This window comes from Myxocyprinus asiaticus, chromosome 20, assembly GCF_019703515.2.
Source record: "Myxocyprinus asiaticus isolate MX2 ecotype Aquarium Trade chromosome 20, UBuf_Myxa_2, whole genome shotgun sequence".
Taxonomy (NCBI): Eukaryota; Metazoa; Chordata; class Actinopteri; order Cypriniformes; family Catostomidae; genus Myxocyprinus; species Myxocyprinus asiaticus.
Window position 1 is genome coordinate 39643282 of NC_059363.1, and position 16791 is coordinate 39660072.

A 16791-nucleotide genomic window follows, 5' to 3' on the forward strand; every position below is an offset into this window, starting at 1 on the left:
TTTATGAGTGGGTTTGGTTATTAGCAATAATCAATAATTATCAAAGATACAGACAATGATTTAAAGGTGGTGTAGTGGACTAAAGCACTAAACTGGTAAGCAAAAGGTTGTTGGTTCAATCCCCACAGCCACCACCATTGTGTCTTTGAGCAAGGCACTTAACTCCAGGTTGCTCCAGGGTGATTGTCCCTGCAATAAGGGCACTGTAAGTCACTTTGGATAAAAGCATCTGACAAATGCATAAATGTAAATCAAAGATAATCATTAACATCAATGAAACATTAATTAAAATTAACACTAGCTTATTGATCATTCAAATTCAACAATCATCAAAGATAATTATCAATTATCAATAGAATATTAATAAGGATTAATATTGATGGGGCACCACCCTGGAATCAGGGACTAATAACCAGATAGTATAACAGTCTCAATATTAGATTGTTTTCTTAGGAAAATCGACATCTGAAGAATATCGACTTTCGGGAAAAAAAACAATGAATGAAGCTTGAATCCGAGCACTGACATCCCGTCAGCATGACACAGGTGTATGCAAAACAAACCAAAACACTTCTCTTTGTAATATAACAAACTTTATTTATGCAGTAATATCAATTAATAATTAATACAATGCAGTCAATAAACTTCCGACTTACAACTACAAACTAAACAGTGATATGATTAGATATGGAATTCAAAGTAATCCTATAACGCATGAGGGTGTGTGTGAGAGCAAGTGTGTGTGTGTGTGTGTGTGTGTGTGTGTGTGTAAGGAGGGACACGCACAAAATGGTGGACGTGACTCTCGTGGAGAGTATGTCATTAGGGAAAAGCCGGTTTCGCGATCGTGGGACAGAAAGCAGCTGTTAGTTTATCACTCAGAGGCGCGGTGGACGGCTCGTAAACCGTCCCACGGTCTTTGATTCTTTAATGGATAAACTCAGTTTGCCGGTCTCACCCGCGATGGCGGAAATGCACAACAGTCCAATGTGGTTGGACTACAATACAGCAAATCAAATTTGTGATAATTAATACCCTGAGTATTAATAATGAGTGGACATGGCGGTCCGTAAACTGTACAAGCAATAACCTTGATACACAAGAATAACACACTATAATATTCTATCTCTGCTCAGACGTAAACCTCTTACTTGAATCGCATGAGGATGCAGAATGTGTGTTCATACGTCCTTTAACTCAGACTTGGTTCCTCGAGGCTTGGGTGATGACGGGAGGCCGTTTCCTCGCTCTGTCGGCGGGCAGTACGGCTGCTGATTCTTGGCGGGCTGGCGGAGAAATCAGCGATGTCGACTTGATTGAAGAGGGAAGAGAAATCTTTTATCTCTTCATTTCTGCAGGCAAACGGATGAAGATGCGGATTGCTCGGCAGCCTCCTTCGGATCCGTTAGAGTGTTCGGTGGAACACAGAGTAATCTCAACTTGTCCAGCGAGATGGAGATTGTATGGCCACAGTTTCAAGTCGTATGTTACTTCCTTGTGCCACGAGGCTACACCTGAGAGCAGCGATGAGCTGCGTCTACACACGGCGAGCAAAGTTGCTGGAAGCAAATCCCGGAAGCATTTCAGAGATATTTCTACTCCTGATGATGTCATGGTTGAGGGACGTTCTGTTGTGTGCCTCATCCAACAGGAGTTGAGAGTTCGATCCTTTAGTGAGCAAGGCTTCATGGGATTTGTAGTCAGTTTTGGACTCCCTTTGTTTGATTTTGGCGTGATTTTTATCAGTAAAATTTATGACTTGTTATGTGGGGGGCTGAGTTAGGTTTAACGACTGTGTTAGGCCTGCCTTTTTCTTCTATCTGAATACATGAGGCCCAACAATGTATGCTGTACATCAAAACCTCTGGTAAATGAATTTATCTCCCTCACTGAGTCTTTAAATTTTGTACGACATGTCACTGGTCCTACTCACAATATGGGTCATACATTAGATTTTGTGTTATCTTGTGGTCTTTCTGTTTCCAACTTAGAGGTCTTAGATATTGCCATTTCTGACCATTATTCAATAATGTTTGAGTCTGTATCTACTTGTCCTCCCTACTTTTTCTCAGCCCTTACGTCACTCCCGGTCCATTCACTTGTCTACTGCCAATCTTTTTTCAGAATTTTAAACGCATTTCACAGATGATGTCTTAGCTGGACTCGACACTGAATCATTGGTCAAAGCTTTTAATAAATCTTGTACTTTTACACTTGATAATGTCTCTCCACTTAAGCCAAGGAGAGTTAAGGGTGTTTCACAGCCTTGGCTAAATTACATCACACGCACTCTCAGAAAAGAGTGCAGAAAAGCTGAGCGCAATTGGAAAAGAGACAAGTTTCAGGTCTCTTATGACATTTTAAAGGTGTTTAACTAACTATCAGAGAGCTGTAAAGGAAAGCTTTTCTCTACATTAATCTCTGATGACGCAAATCGACCAAAACTATTGATTAAAAATAATTGATTCTGTTTTAAACCCAACTAGATATGCTTTTCTGGACGCCACCCAAGAGACCTGTGAAACATTTTTAAACTTCTTTACTCACAAAATTTAGCAGATTAAAGGTGCGACTGCACCTTCACAATTTGATCAACCACTTATTTCTTCCCCGTCCAGCTCGCTGACTCACTTTGAACCAGTTACGTCAGAACAGTTGTAGTCTCCAAGATGAAGTGTTCCAGTTACAAACTGGATATTCTTTCACTACGCCTTCTTAAAGAAGTTTTCATGACTATCAGTTCCAGAGTGACAGCTATAATTAACAGCTCATTAGCAAGTGTTGTTGTTCCAAGTAGTTTTAAACATGCAGTTCTACATCCTTTGTTAAAAAAAACCTTTTTTGGATCAGGCAATACACAACAATTACAGACCAATCTCCAAACTGCCTTTTATTTCCAAGATTTTGAAGAGAGTTTATTTGCATCTCTACTCTCTATTCTCAATCGTCTAGAATGTATGGTTGGCATCCAGGGTACGGCCCTCCAGTGGTTTTCCACCTATCTAAAAGAAAGGACATTCTCTGTAAATTTAGGTAATTTTTCTTCTACGTCGGCTCAATTACAGTGTGGTGTCCCTCAAGGGTCAATTTTAGGACCCTTGTTATTTTCCCTGTATATGCTTCCTCTGAGCTCTATTTTTCAGAAGTACAGCATATCTTATCATTGTTATGCTCACGATTCCCAATTTTATTTCCCAGTGAGTGTAGACAAGAATTGAATGCCCTAAATTGCTTCAAAGATATTAAACATTGGCTGGTAAACAATTTCTTACAATTAAATGAAAGCAAAACCAAAGTTCTGATTTTTGGTTCCTCCATGCCCTCCTTACCTGGCCTGGTTGCCCAGTTAGGTCCTCTGTCGTCGAATGTACAAGATCATGTAAGGAGTCTTGGAGTGATTTTAGACTCCTTGTTACTTTTCAATAAGCAGGTCAGTGCTGTTGTCAAGGGTAGTTTTTTCCACCTGAGATCTATCACTAAAATAAAACACTTTCTTTCCCATAAAGACTTGGAAATTGTGATCCATTCATTTATTAAATCAAGGTTAGACTATTGTAACCCATTGTACATTGGTCTGCTCCAAACTGCGTTATCCCGCCTACAGCTAGTTCAAAACACGGCAGCTAGGCTTTTAACAGGGTCAAGAAAGAGGGATCACATTTCCCCGGTTTTAGCATCTCTACACTTTGAAATTCAGAGTCCATTTTAAAATTCTGATTTTTGTCTACAAGCACTATCTGGTCTCGCGCCCCAATATATCAGTGACCTTCTACACCCTTACTCCCCAACCAGAGCACTAAGGTCTTCTGATCAACTTCTCTGAGGGTTCCTCGTTGCCACTACAGATCTAAGGGTGACCGTGCCTTTGCTGTGATAGGTCCTAATCTATGGAATAGTCTCCCTTTCCATGTGATGTCAGCTTCATCATTAGCCATTTTTAAATCTTCTTTAAAAACATATTTTTATTCTGTAGCTTTTGAATAAATCATTGAATAGTTTGAAATGGATAAATACATGATGTTGTATTTTATTTTATTATGTTTTATATTTAACTTTAAATCAATCTGTTTTTATATCACCCTGTCATTTTGTTTGTTTGATTTGTAAAGCACTTTGGGTCAACTTCTGCTGTTTTTAAATGTGCTATATAAATAAAGGTAAAGGTTGACTTGTTATCCCCCCAAATAAGTACAATAAAGCACATAATTCCTCCTATTACCCCATCCCTTTTTAAGAGGTATCCTCTCCATAAACTCTATAAAGATAGTCTGGAGGCATATTTTGCAGCCCCATATGATATTTTACAACAAAACGTATAGTTGGAGAGATAAGTACCACCGAGTGACCCTAGCGTTAGTGTCTTTCATCTTGTCAAGCCATTACAATGCCTGATGATCTGTCTCCAAGGTAAAGTCCTTACCCACAAGATAGTGTCTCAACAAATTCACAGTCCATTTTATTGCTAGGCTCTCCTCTTCAAAGATGAAATACTGCAACTCTCTGGGAAACAGTTTTCTGCTGAGGAAGACAACTGGTTTTTGCTCTACCGGCTCCCCACAGTAACATTGCCCCCAGGCCTACTCCAGAAGCATCTGTCTGGACTTTAAAAGGGTTTTGCAAAGTCTGGACTTTGCAATACAGAGTCCTTGGTCAAACAACATCTCAGATCCTCAAAAGCCCCAACACATGACTCAGACCAGGTAAACTTATTGGAGCTTGAATAACATGTCAGATCAATCAGTGGAACATCTCTGTTTGCAAAGTTGGGTATAAACCTGCGGTACCAACCAACCACCCCCAAAAAGGAGTGTACTTGCTTCTTAGTGCCTGGTACGGGGTTGTCAACAATAGCACTCACCTTTCCCAGCAGAGGCTTAATAACCCCAACCACATCTCCCATGTAGTGGACCTCAGATTGGGCCATGGCACATTTTGGGATTAATTGTCAGACCTGCCCTCTTGAGGCATTCCAGCACATCCTTCAGATGGACTAGGTGGTCTTTCCAAGTCCAACTGAAAATGATCACATTACCTATATAAGCTAATGAGTAATCTCTTGGCCCCCTCCAGAATCTTATCCATTAGGTACTGGAAGGTGGCTGGTGCACACTGCAGGCCAAAGGGCATAGAAGAAAAATTAAATAATCCAAAAGGTGTCCTGAATGCTGTCAAAGCCTTAGAATCCTCTGCCATGGGCACCTACCAATATCCTTTGCTAAGGTCAAGGGTTGTGAGGTACTGGGCATGGCAACCAATCCAACATCTCATCTACCCTGGACATGAGGTAGAAGTCAAAAGATGAGATGCCGTTTAACTTTCTAAAGTCCAAACATAACCTCAAAGTTCCATCTGTTTTGGGTACATGCACCACAGAACTGGACCACTCACTGTTGGAGGGTTCAATTATGCTGATCTCCTGCATGGCCTCTATCTCCTGCTTAAACTTGGAGAGGAGCTGGGCTGGAATGCAATAACTGGGGAGCCTTACTGGACCAGGTGCTTTCAATGTGATATGATGTTCAGCCATATCAGTTTGGCATGGCGTCTCACTGAACAGACCAGTTGGGATGCATGCTTTGAGTTCCTTCTGTTGGGCCTTAGACAAATGAGCCAGGTCAAAGTTAGGTGATTTGCTTTGCACAACAGGGAAGTACTATTCCTCCACTTCTTCTTCCTCCCCCACAGCCTGGCCAACAGTTGCTGCTCCACTGGTGTCTCTCTTGGGTGCCACTCTTTCAGCATGGTAAAGGGATAGTTCACCCAAATATGAGAATTCTCTCATCAATTACTCCCCCTCATGCCCTCCCAGATGTGTATGACTTTCTTTCTTCAGCAGAACACAAACAAAGATTTTTAGAAGAATATCTCAGCTCTGTAGGTCCATACAATGCAAGTGGATGGTGATCAGACCTTTGTAGCTCCAAAAATCACATAAAGGAAACTTAGAAGTAATCCATAAGACTCCAGTGGTTAAATCCATATCTTCAAAAGGGATATAATAGGTGTGGGTGAGAAATAGATCAAAATGTAAGTCCTTTTTTACTCTAAATCTGGCTGTTCTCCCTCCTAAGCCTAATTCAAGACATCAAGTGGACCACTCACCTTCCTGTTTTAAAGGAGCTCAAATTTGGAAAACACTGTTGAGGATTGTGGCACTTTGCGATAGGTGAACAAAAGATAAGGCAGCAAGTCATCCAGTCTACTCCTGAGTCAGACACAAACTTCCGGAGCATGCTCTTGACAATCTTATTAAATCTCTCAACAAGCCCATCAGTTTGAGGGTGGTATGGGGTGGTCTTTATACCCTTAATTCCTAATATATATCTATTACCCCTGTGACTATATTCTAAGGGACCCACACTATCCATGGCAACCCTGCTCAAAGTAACTTCAATTATGGGCATAGGTACTAAGGGTGCTCTATTTCCACGCAACATTGGTGCAGTCAACTGACATTTTACGCATGACTTACAAAAGCACATCATCTCTGCATACATGTTTGGCCAATAGAATCTGCACACAATTCTCTCCCAAGTCTTATTTTGCCCTAAATGCCCCACCCAAGTATAAGTAGAATACTTTAGCTCCATCACCAAAGGTCTTAGTGAACTCAGCACTACAGACTGCTTTCCCTCTTCTCCATGTCATTCCTCCTCACTGACCTCCACTATCACCCTAGACTTGCCCTGATCTTCTAGATCCATCTCCTGAACACAAATTAGATGTCTTTAGCTTTCTGAAAGGACATCTTGACTTAATATGTCCTGTTTGGCCACAGTAATAGCAAACGATTGCCTCTGGCTCCTGACTAGCTTTTGGTGTAGACTTAGGGACTTTACCGCTATGACCACCTTCACAACCAACCTCAAACTTACCTGGCAGCACCATGCTGGATTCTCTCTCCCAACCAGACTTGACGAATATTCTGCCTCCTTGGCCGTCTTTGGGTTGTGCTCCTTAATCCATACTTGAACCTCGCCATTCCTCATTCGAAGAAATTGTTCCAACACTAGCTGTTCCCCAATTTCCTCTTTGGTATGGTCTTGTGGAAACACCCAATTCTCATACAGCTCTTTTAGTCTGGTGTAGAGTTCTCTTGGCATTTCACCTGGTAATACCTGCGTGGATCTCAAATGCAGCCTATAAGTTTCTAGATGGACCTCAAACTTCAAGGATGGCCTCTTTAACTATCACAATCCAACGTGTCATTGTAATCCATAGCAACACATGCTGTTCTGGTTTTCCCTGTTAGGAGTGAAACTAAATACTTTGCCCATTGTGCCTTAGGACACTGACTTGCTGTGGCCATTTGTTTGAAAGTTGTTAAAAATGTTCAATGTCCTCCTCTTCAAAAAACTTTTGCATCATTGGTCCCCTCCATTCTATTCTCTATTGATGTTCACAGAAACTTAGATGAGCTTGTTGTTTCTGATGTTTATGTGTATGGTTTCTTACCTTCATAGTCATCAATGTAGCTGCATACACACTGTAATGTGTTGAAATGTTTATTTGTGTTATGCATTTGACTGGATTTTAATGTCTTGCTTTAAGAGCTGTTCCTGAATGTTTCATGTATGTGTGAGTGCGAGTGGGAGACAGTGAGCAGAATGGGTTCAACGCTGTTTTAATAGGTTTCTCCAAACAATTACAGAGTGTACGGCATGGCTATTGTTGAGATGAGCCTTAAATAAACACACTGTTTATGTGATCGACATCATGTGTCTTCATTGCAACGCTACAATACATTTTAAATCCCCACCTCATATAAAATGCCATTTTCAGCGGTTTCTAGGCCAGTGCCTCCAATAAAAAAAAAGAAAAAAATAATTAAATTTATATATATATGTGTGTGTGTGTGTGTGTGTATATATATATATATATAGCTGCAAGCAGCAATTGTCAGGGTTCAAGCCTTTTAAGAACTTTCAAAGTATGCAAAAAAGGTATGTATTTGTATATGTATATTTACTTTGTAAGTTGTTGAATTTGCCCACTGGTGTTAAATATGACTCTGATGTCTTGAGTTCAACGATCCTGAAACACGATAAAGTCAGACTTAAAATGTGCAGATAATCCAGCCTTTCAGTCTCAAACTCAGCCTATGTTTTCATTGTCTGTGTACAGTATGTGTGTGTATGAGTGGGTTTGGGCCGCACCCAGTAGCGGTTCTAGCTTGTATGTGTATTTTTTTAATGAAATGAATATACTATATTTGTTTTGCATAATGTTTATTTTAAAAATGTTAGGAAAACACATTTGATATTATTTTTCAATTAATGCTGTATTTAAGTTAAAAATAGAGCAAAGGCATTTAAAATCCAGTGAATGAAGTCTTCAGACTCAACTAACTGGTAAACAGTCTCAAACTCAGCCTATGATTTCACTGTTTGTATACAGTATGTGTGTGTATAAGTGTGTGTACATGTGAGTGGGTGTGTCTAATATACACTCCTGATGTTTTTGAGTTTAACCCCTTCATTGATGTGTGCTTTGTTCCTGTATTGTGACTGAATTATTGATTGATCATTATTGATCATATGTGTGTGCATAAGTGTTTCTGTGTGAGTGTGTGTATTTTGCAGTCTTGATGTTTTAGAGTTGAACCCCTTCATTACTGTGTTCTTTTTATCTGCAGTTTGTATTCCCCCAAAATGCTCTGTATTTTAACATTTTTTGTATTTCCAATTCATTTGTTATGGTGGTCATTTTCTTTTTTTTTTTTTTTTTTTTTTACTTTTTAATTGTTATAAAGCCACAAAGCACCCAATCTCCAAAAAGGTTTTAGAAATTCAAATATTTATTTTAGGAATTATAGGCTTTTGGATACACTTGGTCAAACCCACATGATAAATGCAACCCCTAAATAACTAAATAAATATCTAAAGTTAAAATTTTCTTTTATAATTATTGACCTAGGGAGTCCTAGATGTAGTTCACAATAGCAGGTAACATTGGATAATATACAATAATTTACACACCATTTATACATCCATTTTGCTGAAATTTGATTGGCTGCTGGCAGCCATGTTTTTTATTTGTCCTACTGATATTGTAGGGTATGTTAGCCTTTGGCCCCTACAAGATGCATACCAATTTTCAACTTCATTGATCATACGGTTGCGGAGTTATGAGCGTTTTTGTTGTTGTAGCGCTAAATTTTTCGCGACTTTGCGTGCATCCTCAGAATGTCCTGTTGTCTATATGTATCAAGTTTCATAACATTTGGCTTTTTCGTTTGGTAGATATTGGTCAATACGTACAAAATGGACAACACCTGACCAATTCGTTGGCTTATATCTTCGCAATGCTTCGACGAATCAAAATTCCTTTTTGTCAGGAGGGTTCATAGAAGACACACATCAATTTTTGTGCAAATCGGACATACGGGCTAGGAGGAGTTCGAAAAAGTACGTTTTTCGAATTATGCAAATTAGCGCAAAAAATTTCATGACGGAAATGAAATCTGAGATATACATTTTGTTCATCCAACAATGTGCGACAAACGGTTTAGGAATTATGGGCCAAAACATAAACATGATCACTATAGCGCCACCTTGAGTCCGATCGGACCGAAACTTTGATACACTGTAGTACTCTGGAGGACTACCTTCCCTCAAAGTTTCAGCTCTCTACGACTTACGGTTTGGTCTGCAAGATCAGTTTTAGGGCAGAATAATAATAAAAATAAAAATCCTTACAATTACAATAGGTTTTCAGCCCTTCGGGCTTGAACCCCTAAAGATCCTGACAAATACAATAGGGTTTCAGCCCTTTGGGCTTGAACCCCTAATAAAAATCCTGACAAATACAATAGGGTTTCAGTCCTTTGGGCTTGAACCCCTAACAACCTATGGAGTTTACCCCAAAAAAATGAGGCAGCAATTTGCACCAACTTTCTTTGAGTACATTTTCTAAATTTTAGCATGCAATCTACAGGTTATGAATATTAGATAAGTAAAGTCTACCTAATGTATCTTAGACAGTTAGTACAATTTACCTTTGTAAAATATGCAAAATATACTTTTAAATATTGGGTAAAATTAACCTGAAAAAACTAAGTATTTTTTATTCCTATTTTTTTTCTTCACACAAGCCTGATGCTGCATTTCGTCAGTACTTCATTGTCCTCAAAATGATAGCAAAAGAAAGACAGAAAGATTTCCATATCACATGAGTGTACAACAGCTAATTCTGTGTTGAATTCAAATGGGCTGCGCAACTCCCGCTGTGTTTACCACTGTACATCAGGACGCGAGTGCAATGGAGGTTCGTCAGGGCTGTGATGGCAGTTTGAGAAACGAGTGGTTGTCCCATTCTGCTCTCGCACTGCAGCCAGCGGATGCGCTGCACGGTTTAATCCAGATGGCTAGTCCATCCTTGTATCCCAGTCCAAAGTGGCAGAACAACGATTTCTTCATTGCTGATATGAAACACATGCCTGAGCCTCAGTGAGATGCTGGCAACTTTCCATGATTTTTTAACAGCAGGACCAACATGAGTAGAATGCATGGAAAAACAAATATTTTCAGATTCAGAAATCCATAATATGATAAACATGCATTAAAATAGTCATGTCTTTAGTATATAAACAGAAATGCACTTTTCTACTTACCCGTGACACAAAAGCATCTTGTCTGTCAATATTTCTGGCCTCGCTCGATTTGAATTTCCAAGTTAGATGTGTCGCTGGATCCGCACCCTGGAACCACGGCGCGAGTTGGAGCACACGTCACGGCCAACGGGCCAGGGTGCCGTGCCGCTATTCCCCTCAAGTGCCAAGGCCCAGGGAAACCACACAGTTTTGTCAGATTTTACTGCTTATTTGAAATATGTTCTTTTATCGTAATCTTGAAAATAGCTGCTAAAACTGCCCAAGAACGTTCCAAAAACAGCTGCCTAATGGACTGACTTACCTTGAAAAAGAGACTTTGTTGAAACACTTGTAATTATAACAACAATGCGAACAATATAAAGGTGAATCTTTATACATACAATTAAATAAATATGTTATAACTATTTTATATTACGAACTCAACTACCTAAAACCAAAGTCTTTCTAGCAAGTCAGTCCACTGTCGGCCATCTTTGGAACACTCTCAGGAGGCTATTTTCAGTCATGCCAGTACAGCTCCTATCTACTTGAATGGGGGAACACCGAAATCTCAAAAACGGTTGGTCAAGATTATGGTCAAAGGACATATTTCAAATCAGCAGTAAAATCTGACAACGGTGGTATCATAAATTGTGATTCTTTAACTGATTACGCAAAAAAAAAAAAAAAAAACACAATTTTCCCGGCTTGTATAGCTAATGTGCATGCGCATTCTAGAGATGATTGACAGGTGATGTGGACGCCAGGTTCAGGTTGTTCCAGACTTTGGTTCCTCCTACTGCTCCGACAGACAGCAGGCACCAGAGATCTTATAGTACTGTTACAACAATCTTCATGGTTCTATCATGGAGAGAGCGTAACGGCCAACTAGCATTTTACGACAGTTTGCTGATGCTATAAATGAATGGAGAGAGCCCTAAACTGACACCTTCCGGTCGTAAAATCGTTTGTGACTTCTTTTATAAAACATCAATTTTATCATAGAAAACTCCACACATAGTTAACTCCAAAAGGATTGTTTAGTGTTAAACATGTTGAAGATTAGCGGACAGGCGGTTAATTCATTAAATGATTAGCTGTTTCCTCACAAAAGCGGTTTATTCAGCGTTGTGAAGCATCTCCTCCATAGACCTCCATTCAAAAATAACGACATCTTGTCTCCTCACCAGTGTACCGCCTTATGGTGCGTTCACATACAATGCGAAGCGAGTGTTTCGTGCGGCGCGATTACATACAAAGTTAATGCAAAGATGCAAATAGACACTAATTCGTGCTGGGCGGCGCGAATGATTTGACTCGAACACACGAAATCGCTTCATTCGCATAAATTTGCATGATGCGTTGTCGCGAAAGCCTATCAGCATTGAGATTGTCCGGATGTCACTGACCGACGTACTGATGTTGTAGCATAAAATATCTGGAAAAATCGATGAAAAAATTGTTGTAGCGGTGTGTGGGCACCTGGAATTGTATGACACAACGTCATACATGTACAGAGACCGAACGAAGCGGCAGTCATCCAGACGCAGTTCCTGGAGAAGGCGGTGAAATTCACAGAGCTGTATGCGCCTCCGGATGATATCATGCATCAAAACACGACGGTGTTTCATTTTCCAAGGTATCTGGGACTTCCACAACAGATACAGAGCAGCAATCGTTGTGATATCGGCCATGGTTGATGGCGGAAAGATAAGTTGTGGTAGAAGCCCCTCCTCCTGTCCTTTTCCGGAAGAGAAGGGGGAATATTTTTTTGAATAACTCAAAAAAAAACAAAAAAAAAAAAAAAAAAACAAAAAAAATCGCGAACGCGAGTTTAAACACAAATTTATAATCCAGCGGTCAAACTCGCGCGAGCAATGCGAGGCGAAAATTTTCTTCGCATTGTATGTGAACGCACCATTAGAATGTCTATGGAACGGCCGCGTTACGCTAACATATGCTAACCTGTTGACTTCCTGTTTGAAGGGCTTTGCCCTCTCCCAGGTCACTTAGCAACCGCTGTAAACAAGGGAATGAAAAACTCAGAGAATAGAGTGATGTAAACGTGGAGCTAAGCTGGTGCTTTGGATGGAACAAATATTTTAAAGTATCATAAATATTATATAAAACAATGGTAAAACAAACGATTCAAATCTTTGCCCGTGTTAAACCGACAAAGAAACCCATCGCGGTGAGTGTTTTACATACATAAACGCCTGACAGTTACAAGTCTCACATTTGTGTACCGTTGATATAGTCACTGCACTCGTATGGCTTCGTAGTTTCATTTTTTTTTCTCTCCAGTTCCTGTGTTTTGTTCTGTCTGATTGTAAGCTATGTTTAAAGAGTTAACATTCATAGAGAAGTTATTGCATGTGTTTTCTCTGAAAGCTTTGGTGATGCCATATCAGAAATCCATTGTCTCTAAAAACTATTGAAAAGGCTCTTCCACATTATTCATTTCCCCTCAATTATGGGCCACAGAAGAAAATAAATTAGATTCTAATTACAACCATAATGCTTCTAAAGGACAGAGATAGAGCTACACACCCCTCATTTGCAAGCAGACTTACTGCTTCATCATCATCATCATCATCATCATCATCATTACTGTTCTTGTTATTCACATTTATATGGTCGAGCTCTTGAAAGAGTTTTTCCATGTTTAAACTTCTTCTTGGCAGGTGTACACTGTAGACTGTGAGGAGCAGGGTGGCAGCTTGGAGTTTGTAGTTCCCAGAGACTTGGCAGATGGTTTTATCAACAACAAGAGGGAGAACTACAAATTCAGGTGATGTGGAATAGTGTTAAAGAGGGCCTAATACTTAAACTAAGATACTTGAGGATGAAGATGAAGTGTATTTTTCTCTCTATGCAGGGCTGGCACTTGGGTGTGTGTGGATGGGGGGGGGGGGGGGGTATGGGTGGACCAGACAACTGTGCCCCATATTTGGCCAAACAAATATCTTTCACGTGTGTTTTATTCACAATATGCAAATCTATTACTGTGTACAATTAATAAATAAGAAAATTAACTAAATGAAACAAATTGCTTCGAGCAGTCGCATATCCTGGCATAGTTGATAAAGGCGGTCACACAGGGTGGCAGAGTGTCTCTGGGGCTGTTTGGGGCGGGGTGCTCCCTCTGCTGACATGAGACCCATGCAGCATATTCAGGACAGTTTAGTTCTCCGTTCTACTTGCCCCTCTCATTTAAAATTAATTGTGATCTTGTGTATAACTTTTCTGAGCGGCTCCATGTGCTTATTCTGCTGCCCGGTCTCACTACGGCTACTATATAGGATAAGCGGTCTGCCCACCAAAAAAGTCTCTTTACCTGCTGAAAGCCAAACTTTGAAGGGATGATAATAGTACAGTACAGGTCAAGTTAATCAAATGACAAAATAAAATATGCCCAGTGCCTAATATACATCCAGTGCTTACATTTTGATTTTACTTGGTTTATTGGAGGATAGTTCTAAAAGCATATGATAAAAGCATTAATGGTTTGTATTATATGTCAGGGAACTGGAAGTAGGACCCAAATGCAGGATAACAATCAATGGGCTTTATTTCGACTTATACAAAAATGCAAACAAAACACTTGAGGGAGGAAAAACAACAGTAATGAGAATAACCAAAATAAGTAATAAACAAAAACAGGTACCAGACCGACCAAGGAGAAACCTGAACCAACTGGAGACACGAACACACAAAACAATCTGGCAAAAACAAGAGGGTAGAAGGCACAATAGCTCCGTCCGAAACCAGGAAAATGCTGCCTCCAGAGGCTGTATACGCAGGTAGGAAGGGACCAAGGCACGTATGAATCCAATGTTCGTGTCACATCCTGTCTACTGAGATAACATCATCTAATTGATTTTTGAAGGCAGCATAGATGAAATCCCATAATCCTGTACGCGTGGATCCATAGTGGTTGAGTTTAAGAAAAAAAATGGCGGCAGAAGAGGCAGTTGATAGACAATGTGTATAAATGTATGTTTTTATTCAACTTTTCCAACTTTTGATTCCATTTCTAGCAAGAAAGAAGTATTGTAGTTTTTAAATATACACTTGGTTATCGCCAAAACTCTTGATTTTGTTCTAGATTATTAGACCATTCAGTCCAACTGAACCACAATAAAGTAGACACGTTACCTTTAGTAGACACCAGATGCCGATAATCAGTTGCTGGTATTCTAGCAATGATGTGACATTATGCTGCCTCAGTAGCCTGTACAAAACCAGTTTCTGGAGGTACCTTTGTATGCAAACACTGTCTGTTGAGTTATTGACTGATAGGGCAGCGAGGCAACTAGACAGCTATCTTTGATTTCGGACACAGACTCTATATAGGGAGAAAAATCAGGAGGGCGAAAGAGATTGAATTTGCCTTCTTCCGCCTCAATAACCTGTAAGGAAATACAGTTATACCCAGTAAAGAGACCAGTATGAATAATGATGACCAGGAATCAATGTTGAAATTTCAGTCAATAGAGGGAGTTTACTGAAGACAAATTTCTCCACATTTCCAAAGTCAAAAGACAGAAAGAGAAAATTAGTTGAGGATCTAACTTCGAACTAACTTAGATTACAGAAGCAACAGTAATTATAGGCATATGCAAATGAATCATCTCTTATGAGTACATCATCATCATCATCTCTTATGAGTACAGAGATCTGATAAGTGAACAGTACAGATTATTTTAGAAATCTTACAACCACAGTGTTCTGTTTAACTACGTGAATGCAAACATTCAAAGATTATATTTTCAAGACACTAAGTGAAGTTGGTAAGCAGAAATAGGTCTGAGCAGGTGAGTCTTCTCTTTAGATACACTGGCTTCCAGTTCCTCTGACTTAGTCACATGATTCTCAAAACTACAAACAATCGCTGCAATGACATCATTTGGCAGAACACAACAGTTCTCTTAAGGTTGGGACACACTCACTGGGACACAGGCTTTATCAGCTGGAACAAACATAATGAGAACAATACGTCCAAACGCAACAGAGCAAAGTTATGCAGAAATATACTTTTAGTGATGAATTAAAATGTATTTGTGTCAGTAATTAATGACCTAAACACAATACAACTCTTACTTAAACTGAATAGGTGATCAATGGAATAGTTACAACAATGTATATTTGTCCTTAGGAGCCGGGCTAAATGAGTAAGCACTGTTAACTGCATTCCTGACATGGGTCAGACCGTCAGTCACACCTCAGAGGACAAATACAAAAATGACCTGCAACATTCATAATTATAACATAACCAGAATAAATGTGCATTACTAAAAATGCTTTGATTAACAATTATAACAATTACTAGTGAATAAATTCAACTCATCAATAGGCCAAAGAGACAGGGGTAAACCTGCCCCCTTCAAACCAATAATTATCTGAGGTAACCTTTCAAGCCAGTCAGCTTTCAGTACTAGCTTTCAGCTACAGTACATGCACACAATCTTAGAGCAACTTTGTCCGATTGTTTAAAGAGTTCATGACATACTCTTTTTTTTAAATGTTTTATTTTTTATAATTTTATTATCTTCCCTGAGGTCCATGTATAATGTTAGTATATATACAGTACTGTGCAAAAGGTTTAGTCACTTGTGAAAAACGTTCAAAATGAGGATTTCTTTTTTTTTTTTTTTTTTTTTACCCAATTTGGAATGCCCAATTCCCAGTGTGCTTTTAAGTCCTCGTGGTCATGTAGTGATTCGCCTCAATCTGGGTGGCGGAGGATGAATCCCAGTTGCCTCCGCATCTGAGGCCATCAACCCGCGCATCTTATCACATGGCTTGTTGAGTGCGTTACCACGAGAGATATAGCACATGTGGAGGCTTCACACCATCCACCGCGGCATCCGTGCTCAACTCACCACGTGCCCCACCGAAAACGAACCACATTATAGTGACCACGAGGAGGTTACCCCATGTGACTCTTCCCTCCCTAGCAACCGGGCCAATTTGGTTGCTTAGGAGACCTGGATGGAGTCACTCAGCATGCCCTGGGATTCAAACTAGCGAACTCCAGGGGTGGTAGCCAGCGTCTTTTACCACTGAGCTACCCAGGCCCCCCAAAATGAGGATTTCTTAAAAAATTAATGACATAAATAGTTTTCATTAATCAATTAATGTCATACAATGTCCAGTAAACAGAAAAAGAGCTAAATCAATATTTGGTGTGAACACTT

The 16791-nt window shown here is 39.7% G+C and overlaps 1 protein-coding gene across 4 annotated transcripts in view; it reads left to right on the plus strand.

The window, feature by feature from the left end:
* The first annotated feature begins 12648 nt into the window (after nt 1-12648).
* The window catches only part of kif6 (kinesin family member 6), a 326246-nt gene continuing 322103 nt past the window's right edge, over nt 12649-16791 (plus strand). For all 4 annotated transcript variants that reach the window (XR_007892184.1, XR_007892185.1, XM_051646212.1 and 1 more), the window contains exons 1-2: nt 12649-12782; nt 13276-13382. Coding sequence is in view for 2 of the 4 variants with exons in the window: in XM_051646212.1 (XP_051502172.1) it covers nt 12723-12782; nt 13276-13382 (167 nt within the window). In the remaining 2 variants the exon portion in view is untranslated. The remainder of the gene's footprint in view (nt 12783-13275; nt 13383-16791) is intronic.